The sequence below is a fragment of the Diadema antillarum genome, unplaced genomic scaffold (assembly GCF_040938485.1).
Source record: "Diadema antillarum isolate AM-2024a unplaced genomic scaffold, OU_Dant_1.0 scf00000070, whole genome shotgun sequence".
Classification (NCBI taxonomy): Eukaryota; Metazoa; Echinodermata; class Echinoidea; order Diadematoida; family Diadematidae; genus Diadema; species Diadema antillarum.
In genome coordinates, this window is record NW_027270959.1 from 3312004 (window position 1) to 3326047 (window position 14044).

The 14044-nt window shown below is 36.4% G+C and overlaps 1 protein-coding gene across 1 annotated transcript in view; it reads left to right on the plus strand.

Moving 5' to 3' along the window:
• LOC139716855 (scaffold protein ILK-like) overlaps window positions 1-13687 on the plus strand; it is a 24141-nt gene extending 10454 nt beyond the window's left edge. The window contains exons 7-12 of the mRNA XM_071628386.1: window positions 308-393; window positions 2001-2232; window positions 8725-8846; window positions 9835-9934; window positions 11117-11247; window positions 11952-13687. Of these exons, the coding sequence (XP_071484487.1) occupies window positions 308-393; window positions 2001-2232; window positions 8725-8846; window positions 9835-9934; window positions 11117-11247; window positions 11952-12101 (821 nt within the window). The 3' untranslated portion in view covers window positions 12102-13687. The remainder of the gene's footprint in view (window positions 1-307; window positions 394-2000; window positions 2233-8724; window positions 8847-9834; window positions 9935-11116; window positions 11248-11951) is intronic.
• The last annotated feature ends 357 nt before the right edge of the window (window positions 13688-14044 follow it).

Genomic DNA, 14044 nt, shown 5'->3' on the forward strand with positions numbered 1-14044 from the left:
TTCAATTCCTCTTCAAGCTACGAAGTACATTTTATAATCACAAAACCCCCTTCTGTCTCATGTTTGCAAGTCATAATTGATATTTTATCATGTACAATGTACATGTAGTGCAAGACAGGGTCATTAAGAAATTTGAAAGTGTGATGCACCTTACAGTGGAATCCAAGGAATTGTGGCAACTCCCCAACCTTTCACATAAACAGGGTGCCAGTTCATATATCTGGAGTAATGTTTGATTGTACAGGGGCATGTACAATGTATTTCTTATAAACTACATGTAACCATCATCTCTTCGTCGTTCACAAAGGTGATGGAACACTGTCAAGATTTGCTGGCATTGATCTGAAGCATGTCAAGCTGCAGAACAAGATTAACGCAAGCCCCACAGGAGATGTGAGTACAATCATCACATTTCTGGTTGACACCCTTGATGCAGTAAGGACATATGTCTGCAATTTGAACAATTTGAATTCAATCCTTTCTAGTCAAAGTATTGTTCATTGCTGTTGCATAATACAAAATAAACATACACACAAAGATCTTTTCTTTGTATTTTACCAACATCAAAATGTAGCACATTTTTTTGACAAGTAGAGAAAAGAATGTGCTTGTTTTTTGTTTGGTTTTTTTTGTATTTTTTTTTGGGGGGGGGGTGCTGGACATTATTCAAATATTTATATTTTGTGTACCTCTACTGATGTCAGTCAGATTAAAAAAAATTCATGCTCTCCTAAAATGTCAAAATCAAATTTAGGGAATATATTTATTTCCTAACTGCAAAGTGGAGAGAAGTGTAAAAACAAAATGTGTATCAAACCCCCTTCTTTAATCAAATACTAGCATCACGCTTCATGCGACTAAAGCTTAGTACATGTATCATATCAAAGTACAGCGTGTGCAATATATCTTCCTTTGATAAACAATTGTTTAACTAAGGAAATGATAACTTTCATGACAGTTGAATGGAACCTCTTTAGTGCATTGATGTGACTAAATGTGTAAATGTACTAGTAGTTTTGGGCTTCTTCTTTTTTTTTTTCTTTTTTTCTTGGCAGTGGTATTATTCACAAAATTGTGAGTGCATCAAGGGTTTTATATAGTTACATGTTTTATGTATATGTAAATGGAACTTCAGTGAGTATATGATCCTACAGATGTGAACAGTTCTGGTACTTGTGTCCTACTGTACACGTATGCATACATATCCGGGCATGTGTGCAAGCACTTCATCATTCTGGGTTTGCTTTAATATGGGATGAAGCAGGAAATGTAATCAAAACTTGGCTGGGTGATGAGCCCAGCCTTCAGTTGAGCGAAATCGACCCTGAGAGAATGCCGCTGACAGATTCACTTAAAGCATGTCACATGTCCTCTGAATTCTTCTGCCATGTGATAATGTCCAAATCAGATTCCATGCTAGAGTCTTCCAAACTTGAGCAGTTTTGATTTGAAATAGATATAAACTAGTTGTGATTTAAAAGATAATGTAGATAGTGATAATGATGATGATGATGATATCATAATGATAGTAATTCTTATATTAGTAGTGATAATTTTAATGATAATAATGAGAGTAATTATGATAATCAAGTAATAATGATAATAGGAATGATAGTAATCATCATCATCATCACCATGAGTGTGATAGTCAAAATGATACTATCATGATTATGAGACCATGTATAACAAAGCTGTTAGTATCTATATACTGTAAAAGTGGATATTTTTGCATGAGTAATTTTTCTCCTGTTTTTAATTCCGCAGAATCAATACACAAACCACTGGAACATATTGCACGCAAAAATTTTTGCGTGCTTTTACCTTGGCTTTGATTCCTTGTTGCGCGAAATGCGAAAAAATTTCAACACTGCAAAAATTTCCACTTTTACGTACAGTAAGCCTGTGAATTTACAAGCTTTTAAAGTATTTTGTTTTCGAAAAATTCCTTTCCCTCACTTTCTCTGTTTTTTTTTTTATTTCTCTCCCTCATCCACCCAAAGATGTGGAAGGGCATCTGGCAGGGAACGTCGGTCATGGCCAAAGTCCTGAAGGTCAACAACGTGACCTCACGCATCTCCCGAGAGTTCGGCGAGGAGTTTCCCCGCCTGAGGATCTTCTCCCACCCCAACATCCACCCGGTGCTGGGCTGCGTCAACCAGCCCCCAAACCTGGTGGTCCTCAGTGAGCACCTACAGCATGGCTCTCTCTTCCATGTTCTCCATGAAGCATCAGGTAGGCATGGTCTCCTTCCTTTCTCTCTCTCTTTCCTTTCTTAATATCTTACATTGTTGTTTATTTGCTTTGTTGTCTCTCATTGTTTTGAGATGTTGCCACCGTGGTGAAGGAAGTTCTCTCTTCTATGTCCTCTGTGGAGCGTAGATTAGGCGTAGTCTCCTTTCTTTCTCTCCCTCTCTTTCCTTTCTTAATACTCTTATGTACATTGTTTTTTGTTTGCTTTGTTTTCTGTCATTGTACTTTTAGACATTATCGCCGTGGTGAAAGAAATTTGTGGCACACGTCAGTAGTGATCTCAAACAGATGTTAAGCTCATCTGGAGAGGTTTTTATGAGTAATAATGTGATACAAATAATGCAGAGGTGAAAGGGCATTCAAAGTGCTGATGGAGTGCACTCGAATGCCCAGAGTGAACTGCATCTCCTCTAACATCACAAAATTTAACCTGTGCATTATATGTTTTATAAAATGGTTCTATGAACTATACTTCATTTTGATACCTTTCAATAGACAAATACCTGAGAACTATTTTGAACTTTCTTTTGAAAAAGCCAAGATGTGTGAAGAAATGTTCCAAACACACTGGTACTGAACTCATTTACAGTAAACAAGTGATAGAGCGCATGCTTGTTAAAACTGCCTGAGTGTGCATTGCTAAAGTATACAATTTTAACATCAGTGAGCATGATTATGGCAGGCCACAGATATGTGCATTGAGGCTTGTATCAGAGCTTTCTTTAGTCCATGGACTATGGTAAAAACTTATACCCTCTGGGCATGTTTAATAGTTCTTGGAAATAAGAAGACTGGTCAAATGGTTGCTCTCAGCCAATCATTCCATGAGGATCCATATCACCATTCTATGATACTTTTTACTCGATAATAGTATCGTTTGTATAGGGAGAGATTGATGTACGTTGTAATGGTGTAATTGCTGTCTATTGAATTGTACAACTGTTAGTATCATAATAATATGGTTAGTTTGGAAGTGATACTGTAAGTATGGAAGTGTTTGTACAGCTTGTACATGTACAATCTGGAGCAGTATTACTGTGTCCAAATACATGTAGATACATTGCAAGCAGTGAATGTGTGTGAGCCTCTATCAGTACAATGTATCTTTACATAGTCAATATAGATTATGACTTTTTATGTTGCCAAGAAATACTGCAAAGTATATCCTCTTCAATAGTTAAAAGGAGACTTTATAAAAAGTTTCAATTTTATTTGATGAGTACAATATAGTTTTGTTGTTGTTGTTGTTGTCCTGTTATTTGTTTGGGGAAAGCTATATTGTAGGGAAAGGGAGAGGGATGTCTGAAGGGCTCGTCGTTGCTTTTCACAATACAGTAAGAACCATTTTACTGAGACTAATGTGTACACACATACAAATATGCTGTACAGGCATCATAATGGTGAAAAAAAAAGGACATTGCATGCCTGACGCTGTATCCAACTGTTTCCTGCGTGATACAGCTGCTGTATATCATATGTACAGTATAGTTCTAGCATAGTCGCATACATGTACCACATACTGTACCCTGCTGGTATGGTATTAGCTTTCAGAAAAGAAAGGAAAGGTTGTGAGTTAACTGAACACATTTTGTTAGCATTTGCCAGCATCAAGTACAGATCTGTTACAAATTTGTAGCCGATATGTTTCATAGCTGGTCTGTTAACTTCCACTGCTGTATGAAAAAACAAGATCAACATAACAGGAAGTAGTTGTACTGTACAACACTTTGATACTAGAGTCTTAGTCTTAGAGGAGTACCTGGTAGATCCAACCAAGGGCCAAAAAAAAAAGAAAAAAAAAAGGCACCCCTATCTATGAGCGTGTTTCTACTGAGAGCACCTCACATCCCTAGCATCGCCACGAATTTTGTCCAACGCAGCACCTCGTATTTTACGACCACTCGAGCTGTTTCTACTGAGCGATAAAATACGAGGTGATGCAAAGGTGACGTGCAAATGCGGCGATTCCGGAAGTCAGGTATTTTTAAGTCACAGATTTGGGTCACGCGCGCACTGCCTGTTAATACGATCCGAACCCTGCCTGCTTTGCTACAACTGCGTCGGCTATTTTTTGATTAGCCATTTCTCTTCGTCTTCCCATCCAATATACCCCGAACTAACATACTGGTATCCTGCCACTGACTGATGAGAAATCTTTGGAGATCGAGGGTCCAGTTGAGATTTTCTCAAGGCTGCGACATACTAATGTGGTACTCTCGCGATTCGAGACAATATAAAATGAAATAACGCGGTGTAAAATCAAGTAAGTGATGAGGGCTTAGTAATGCAATAAGTTAGGCTGTTAATCACGCGAACAATAGGCGATGAATGCCACAATTCACATGTAACGTAACATATAGGGCCTATAACACATACACAAGCGAGTTGGTACCAAGAAAGCATGATGCGAACACGGTCGCTGTGTGTACACACGTATTTTGTACACATGTGTGCGATGAACCGATTGAAAAGCGCGGGGAGAAATTCTAGACGTCCGATACACCACGAATTTCGCTACCCGGTGTGTTTCTACTGAGAATCGTCCTTCGCGTCACCACGCATCGACCACCTCAATAGATGGACGACGGAGCACCTCGCATCAGCCGGCATCGGCCACTACCAGATCTGTTTCTACTGAGGAAAAATTCGAGGTGTCACCACGCATCGGCCGGTATCGGCCGGCATCGGCCGGTATCACCACACATCGGCTGGCATCACCTCAAATTTTCGTCGCTCTGTAGAAACACGCTCTATGTAGATGGGTAGCTGTGGTGTACACTTTATGAGTAGTATTATAGTTTTTTCAGTGTATAAAGTATGGTCAATGAAGTTGCATGTACTGTTGTATGTACACCCTCATTAATTTGTTAAAGAATAATTTTCACAGACACATACACACACACACACACACACACACACACACACACACACACACACACACATACACACACATACACACACACACACACACACACACACACACACACACACACACACACACACACACAAGGTGGATTCAGCAAGTTCATACAGGAAAAAAAAAATACCCTATGGTGTAACACATTAGATGAGGTTTGAGGCAACTCATTCTAAAGTTGTGAATGTATTATGTTTCGAGTTGTTGCCATGCCACACCCTTTCCAGGAAAAAAAAGAAGTAATTTGCAGATGTCTACTGTATATCATGAAGAAGGCTAAAAAATCACTGAAAATTTGAGTGGATTTGCATAATAAAGTATAGTTTTTTACATATAACATGGCATCTTTTATATTGTATACCTCGATCAATATCTTTAGAATACACTTTCTTCAAGTAAATTTATGATTTACAAACAAAAGATATGGGTACAAAATAACACTCTCATAAAGAATATGCAAAAAACTCACACGTGTGACTGAACTGAAGTAAAGAACTGAAAATTGTAATTAAGATTAATGCTTCCCTCTTCCCAAGAATCCATAATTTACATTTAGCTGCTATTGCAGTATAAAGGTACTCTTTATCATGAAAGCATATTTTTTTTCTTTCCTTACTTTCCTTTGCCAATTATATTCAAACCACAAACAAGGGTTGAAAATCATAGTATCTTCACCTATTCTAGAGAGGATAAGACATACTAAAAGAAAAAAAAAAGTAAGCATATTAAAACAGAGGAAAATGTGCCTACATTGGCCATGCTTAAAGGGTGTGTACAGTTCTGGTCGAGGTGAAGATTTAGCTTTTAACGTTTTGTGAGATATTCAGAAACCACTCTATGAGATGTCAAGGAGCATGCAGTTCTAAGGGGCATCAAAAGTTTGTTAAATGAAAATCGGTTTTGAAATGGCTGAGATATCCAAAAACAAGGTGAAACAAAGAGATACTAATAAAGTTGGGGCATGTTGCCTTTTATTATTAGCACTTTTTTGGATATCTCAGCCATTTGAAAACCAATATTCATCAAATAAACGTTGAATCCTTCTTAGAATTACATGCTCTTTCATATTTCATAAGAGGCTTTTCATTATCTCACCTAGGAATGTTCAAAACATGAATCCCCACCTCAACCAGTACTGTACAGTCCCTTTAAGGTCTGGTGTCCCTTTTCTATCAAGCATTGATATAGAGGTCACAAGGTCATCTGTGTCATTAGGGTTATAACTAGGATAGGGTGTGACAGGGGAGGCCAAATTGATACTGACAGGGGTGATGCTTGCCCTCATCTGCTGGGCACACCGGCAAAATTGGAGAGGATACAGTCTGCTTTGATGTATTGATGTGAACACCCTCCAGCTTTGATGAGCAGTGTGTTTTTGTTGTTGCGCTGTTATCGTTTGGCTATAATCTTGTTGAAAAGGCAGAGAGGTGATTTTGCGAGATGTGCTTGTGGTGTGAATAGGGAGGGGAAATGGGTGTGCAGCTTTTATAGTACAAGGACGATGCATGTACGTATAGTGTATAATTTTCAGATTGCCTATTGCTCCAGACAAAAAAAAATGATAATAAGAACAATGATAATCTTGCTACCTATTTCTCAAGCTTCAAACAAAACATTGCCTGGCTTTTAATAGTGAACGTTTCATGGCGCATTTGATACAGTTAGCAGGACCAAATTATGAAAAGACACAATGTGTGACCACTACACGCACATTGGTCATTGAACACAGTCTGTTCTGGTTTAAAAGTCCAGTAATTCAAGTGAAGTGTTATGTATCCCTACCACAAAGTGATGTGTGACACAAATGAAATGTGTGTTTATTTATCAGAGTTGATAGTAATAATGATAATAATAATAATGATAATAATAATAATAATAATAATAATAATAATAATAATTATAATGATAATAATAATGATAATAATAATAATAATAATAATAATAATAATAATAATAATAATAATAATAATAATGATAACAATGACAATGATAGAAGAAGACCAGGAAAGGAAAAGTCGAAAGGGCATACTGAATTTGTACACTACCTCTTTGATCTCTTTGCTTGAAGTATGAAAGTCATTATCTTTTTTCAAATTATTGCATTTTCATGGCATTTTTATACAATATAAAGCATGTAATACAGTGCAGTGTAGATATGTGTGGAGTGATTGAAAATCAATGGTACTATGCTGTATTACCCAATTGTTTTACCTTGAGTAGGATATAATACACTGTTGACTAAAGTTCAAGTACAATCCATTAAGGGATACTGTGTAGTTGTGTTTTGATTCATCTGTTTCACTGAACCAAGTACCACACTAGTCTCATATTATTAAAATAGTTTGGTAGTTGAAAGATGGAAAGGAGAGAAATTGAAACCTGTTAACATGTCACTGTAATAGTACTTAGCTTTGATAGATGTTGTATCTCCTGTATGATTTATTATCTCTGTTAAATTCATATAAGTCAGTATATTGAAGACATGCAAATGTCATACTCTGAACAAAGCAGTATGCTTGCAATTTTCTGTATTAAAGAGGGTACACATTGCTGCTGTGCCAAAGGTATGGATAACATTTTGGAATTTCACATTCTTTTATCCATTGTGTTTTTTTTTTCTTTTTTAGTGTTATTCCAGAACTCCATTAGTCACATTTTTACATAATATCCAGAAATGTAGCAGTATGCAATGGAAAAGAGAGTCTGAATTTTTTTTTTTTTTTTTTGACCTGGATTGTTATTTCTTTGTAACCGGAATTTCGTTATAACCATGTTCGTTATATGGAGTACACTGTACAACATTTAGTCCGCTATCATTCTTTGGAGGGACACATAATGATTCTTTAATCCAGATCATGTAAACATTACTACATGTACATTCCAATGCTTTGTTAATGATGTGTTATATACACGAATGATCAGAATCTTCAAGTCATCATTATCAACTTGTCATACATGAATCAAATTCGTTCAGATTTATTCAGATTATACAAAAATATCTCTTTATCATTCACTTGTCCTTGCCTACCTTTCCAGCAAACAACCACCAATGTAGTTGGCAGCAAATGATAATAATAATGATAATGATGATAATAATGATGATAATAATAATAGTAATAATGATAATAACAGAGTCTGAAAATCTTGTTTTCCTTTTCCTCTACGTTATATTACTGATTATATTGTATTGTATGCGTATGTTCATAATCTAATGCAGATACATATCAATCTATTTTGTTTGTTTGTTTGTTTGCTTGTTTGTTGGAGAGGGAGGGATGGGGGATCCACTGTTACTGCTGTATCTATTGTAATGTAATACATTCAATTGCCATTCACCATAACCTTCTCTTAAAATACCAAGCATCCTCAGTGGATGGTTTTACATCTATGCACATGTGTCAAAAATGCCAGACTTGGGTTTTTGCCCATTATAAAAGTGTTGCATATTTACAGGCTGTACACATTTTGTACACAAATTTCACAATTCTGTCTCCAACATGAAATGTGATTGTCAATGTAGAAACAACTGTGAGTGTTCTCTGTGTCATCATGTCCAGGTATTGTGGTGGACCACGGCCAGATGGTCAGCTTTTCACTGGACATTGCTCGAGGGATGTCCTTCCTCCACGCCATGGACCCACTCATACCAAGATACTACCTCAACAGTAAAAACATTATGGTGAGTAGATCACGCCATTTCATTGTAGCTCCATGTTACTCCATGGCATTTGACTCTGTGCCTTGTGACCTTTTATGACCCCTAAGGAGCTAGGGTGACAGTTATCCAAGATGAGGATAGTGGATGTCCCAATGATGGTAATAGTGTGTGCACAATGTACAATGTACATTGTATGTGTGTGTCTTACATTGTATTTGTGTGTGTAAGGTGTGTGATGTACAGTTGTGTGTACTTGTATGTGGGTCAAAATGTGTATGGGGATGTTAACATGTTTGTTTGTTTATGTGGGTGTTGTTACCAGTAGGTATGTTGTTTATTGTATATGGTCAAAATCTATCATGTTGTTTTGTGTTTGTATAAGTATATCTGAACATTCCTGTAGACATATTGTGCTGCCTTGTGATTTACTGGTATACATGTACAAGTTGTATACTGGAATATGGTTTGTGTGAGTGGTCATGTTCTACAAATGTATGTTTGGTTTGATACCTGTATATGAAGAGTTTGTTTGCAAAAACCGATAAGTCCATATTTGCCAAATGAAGATATTTGCGATTAAAGGTCAAGAAAAATAAAGAGAAAAATAAGAAAATTTGTGCTTCTTTTGACCATAACTTCAAAAATGTGCCTTTATATGTAGTGACCAATATATCATATAAAAGGTATTATTTTGTACTTTATGACAGAAACCGTACTTAAAAATCTTCAAAAATGGACTTATCGGTTTTTGCAAACAAACTCTTCATATCCTTTGCCCATAATGTTTGTATAATATGTTTAAAGGAATTTTTGATATCTGTGGTTGTCTTGGTTGTGTGGATATGTTTTTATGGGTGTATTGTATGTGTGTTTAATATTTGTCTGTCTGTGTTTGTTCATCTGTCTGTCTGTTGTATGTGTGTGTATGTGTGTGTGTGTTTGTGTATGTGTTAGGGTTTGGAAATGATGAATTATAATAATCATTTTCTTGTTTGTCTGTATTGCTTAGATTGATGAGGACCTGACTGCCAAGATCAACATGGGGGACACGAGGTTCTCATTCCAGAACCGTGCCAAACTCTTCAACCCTGCCTGGATGGCTCCCGAAGGTAATACAAAGACAACCAGCATCAAAACAAACAAAAACAGAAACAAAGCAAAAAGATACCAAGGTTCATTGATGATTAATCTGAAACCTGATACCTACATGTACTTTATACACCATACATGAAAAGGTGATGGTGACCCATCTTTTTGCCCTTTTGTGGTACAGGGCTCTCTTTTAGTCCAGTCTGTATGTGCAACTCACTTTACTTTTTTAATAGTCAGATTTCCTTGCAGATTATTACCTGTGTTTCTTAGAAAATTCTCTATCTCTGCCAGGAGTAGTGTTCACACTAGTGTCAAACTCCACAAGAGAAGTAAAACAGGATTTGGGGGCCAGCTGTATCCCAGTATTCGCATTTAAACAAGGAGTTGGCAATGCATAATTCGCAAGATCTTTCTTGTTTCAGATATGAAAATACAGTATGTACTCGATGTGGATTCTGAATACACACATAAGTCATTTTTATTTACTTATTAATTCATTTATCATTTATTTTTTATGAGTTCATGAATGTACAATAACGACTGAAGTAGTGAACAATATAGGTCTATAGATGGTTTTGACAATACAAATGTTCATAATGTAAGGGCAAGAATTTAAAACAAACCTAGCTTTGATTGAATCTGATGAGAAAATGCATCAACTGTTAATTCTGTGGTGCTATAAAACATTATTAGATTTTCAGATGGATAGTGTCTTCAGTAGGATTGAATAAATAATAATAATAATGATAATAATAATAATAATAATAGTAATAATAATAATAATAATAATGGTAATAATAATAATAGTAATAATAATAATAATAATAATAATGGTAATAATAATAATAGTAATAATAATGATAACAATATTAATAATAATAGTAATAGTAATACTGAAAATAATGATAATGAAAATAAAAATAAGATAATAATGATGTTGATAATAATAATAATAATAATAATAATGATAATAATAATAATAATGATAATGATGATAATAATAATAATGATAATAAAGAAAATGCTTGTGCATAGGGATAGTTGTGATATGGTTTTAGGTGTAGTTTGGTGTGGCTTAGCGTGCAGATACATGTATAAGTGTATTTCATGGGAACAATTGCCGCAGGAGCAAATGTTGTCGAACCCTATGTGGCACTATTAATGGTCACCCATCTCTGGAACTGCTTGTCCCATGACAGCTCTCCAGCGCTCGGCAGAGAACATGAACAGCCGGTCAGCAGACATGTGGAGCTTTGCCATCTTGATCTGGGAACTGGTGACGCGTGAAGTGCCGTTTGCTGGCCTCTCCGCCATGGAAATCGGCATGAAGGTATCAATTTGAGACTCTTTCCAGGAACACATTTCAACTATACTGATGAAGAAAAAAACTAGCTACACAGTGTATCAAGCCAGTAGGAAAGACAATTATAATCAAGTTCAGTTGAAGATTTTTTAAATGATACAGAGAAATACACCGCACAGGCATTCTACAAAGATCTCAAGTTGGAAGTCTAGTTTTGATACAGATGTTTAATAGTTCTACTTTGAAATGGGGGGAGGGGGTTGGGAGCTGGGGCTGGCTTCCTCATCAAAGCACTCCGCAAAGTACACTGTAGATGGAAATATTCTTAATCTATACTGTTGTCTTATAAATTTTTAGATCACTAACATGTTACCAACACTGCATTATGTGATGATCCAGTTTTTGTGAAATTTGCCACATTGGTTTGATTTTCAGAAAATTAACATGGCAGGATTTTGCTTTTTGATAACACAAATGCAATGTACACTTGTACATCAGCTCTAAGATGAGTAATTGCTAACTTTACTTCTTGACAAAGGAGTTTACTTATTTCTTGTTTCATCTCTGCATTTCTCGATTGAGATTGTAACCACTCTTAATGGCAATTTGTGAGATGTACACATGGCATAAGTGCAATACTTGAGTAACTCTGAGGCTGAAACGGTGCAGCACTGGCTGTCACCATCCACAGCGTGAGAAATAACATGATGAATTTTCTCTTCCATCACCAGATTGCCTGCGAGGGACTGAGGGTGGAGCTTCCCCCGGGCACATCGCCCCACATGGCAAAACTGATCAAGATTTGCATGAATGAGGATGCCACCAAGAGGCCGCGCTTCGACATGATCCTGCCCATCTTGGACAAGATGCGCACGGTGTAGAGAGCCAGTCAGGTGTGGGAGCGTTCACCCTCAGCATGCAGGGAGATTTGGCCTGTGGCAGCATGGGAAAGTACCTAACGTGGAATCACACAGTCAATTGTGTTTGATTTCTCCCCTTTCTCAAAGGCCGTTGTGAGGATGGTGATAGGTGCATTATAGATGCAGAATTGGTCTCCTATGTAGTGAGCCCTTTATGACAAATGTACATCCAAAATTTTAGAATGCATGGTAGTTAATGCTATTGAAAATGGATGTTAGAATTGTACCAAACTAGTGAAGCTGTAATAATTGGCCTGTATGGCAAGGTAAAGTGTTATAGAAGAGAATAATGCCCAGTGATAAAGGTGAGTTACACAGGAAAGTGTTGGTTTGGTACAAGAAATGCGTCTTGACAAGGAAGAGTCAACTATGAATTTGTCTATTGCAGGTGATATAGGTATCACAAATCGCAGTTAGATGCAAACAAAAAAAATAACATTGAATGCACTATGAATATGGAAGTTTACAAACAGAAATTTGAGTAATTTTCCACAGGGAAAAACCTATTTTATATCTGAAAGCAGTGAAACGAGCACTGGACCAATGGTTGTTTTGGCAGATTTTTGCAATCATTAAAGAAAAATTGTGGCCTATTTGAAAATGACTGAATCATATATTTTCAAACATCAGATCAGTTTGGAAATTCACGCTTGTATGAGAACTTTCTTGGTCATGTATGACCATAATGCCATTTGTATGGGGCTTTGCCTATATTTTGTAACTTTTGTAACTGGTTTTTATTCCTGATTTGACACAAGTTTTGGAATTGTATTATGCCAAGACATTTTGTTCATGCACACAGCATAGAAGCAAAAGTTATGTTCCCCCCAAAAAAATAATAATAAAAAAATGAGGAAATACACTTTACTTATTAAAGCTTAATTCTGTGTATGAAGAAATCGCCAATGTGAATAGAAAGAGGAGTTTTAGGCAGTGCTGTCGCTAACCCTGTGGTATAGTGGGTAAGGTTCTTAGCTTTCATGTAGGAGGTCTCAAGTTCAAAGCCTACCTGAAGTTTGCATCCTTCAACAACACATTTTGCAAACGATGTCCCTCTTGACCCAGGTGCACCCATGGGTACGTATCAAGGCTGGGTTGATGATAGCAACAGGGCCTTCTCTGAAACCAGTGCTAGAACGGAAGAGACCAGCTTTTATAGTAAAATGCTTTCGTGAGTTTCTCCTTGTATGGTATGTTACATAATACTGGTATTCAACTGTTTTCAATACTCTAATTTTTCTTTGATTTTTCCCAGATGTTCACTGGTCTATGTGCTTCGTTAAAAACAGTATAAAGAATTAATGAAGAAAAATAAAAGATGTATGGAGTTTCTCTCTACAATGAATTCCCCTGTAATGGTAAGATGAAAGTGGTGCTAAAGCCTTGGGTGTATAATCACCTTGCAGTCCACAATACCATGCTGGTAGTGGTAATTTGTGAGTTAGCACTCATATTCAGGTGTGTGTCAGGTTTGTTACTGCCATGTGGACAGGATAGACTGAATATTGTATTTGGATTATGACAAGACACTGGTGTTAAGGTGTCCTATATTTTACAATCTAGTGTACACCCGAATTAATCTTCTGTGGTGTAAATTGAATATACATGTATACCAAATGTATAAAGTGATGTGATATGTGAATATTTTCCTTTTTTTATCCCTTAGTTGGATAGGTTACATTTTTTGAAGATATTTGTTTTGGGATGGGATGCATGAGATCATGAAGTACAATATGTGTCAGCTCAGAATATCATGTCAGTTAAAATTGTGGTTACATTTTACTTTCATAAGCGATCACCTTGGGAATATTTGACAAAAATCTATCAAGCTTTAGTAAATGTACAGATGTATAACAGGACGGTTGATTGATCATGATTAAAGCAAATCTTTGTTGAGGTCACGG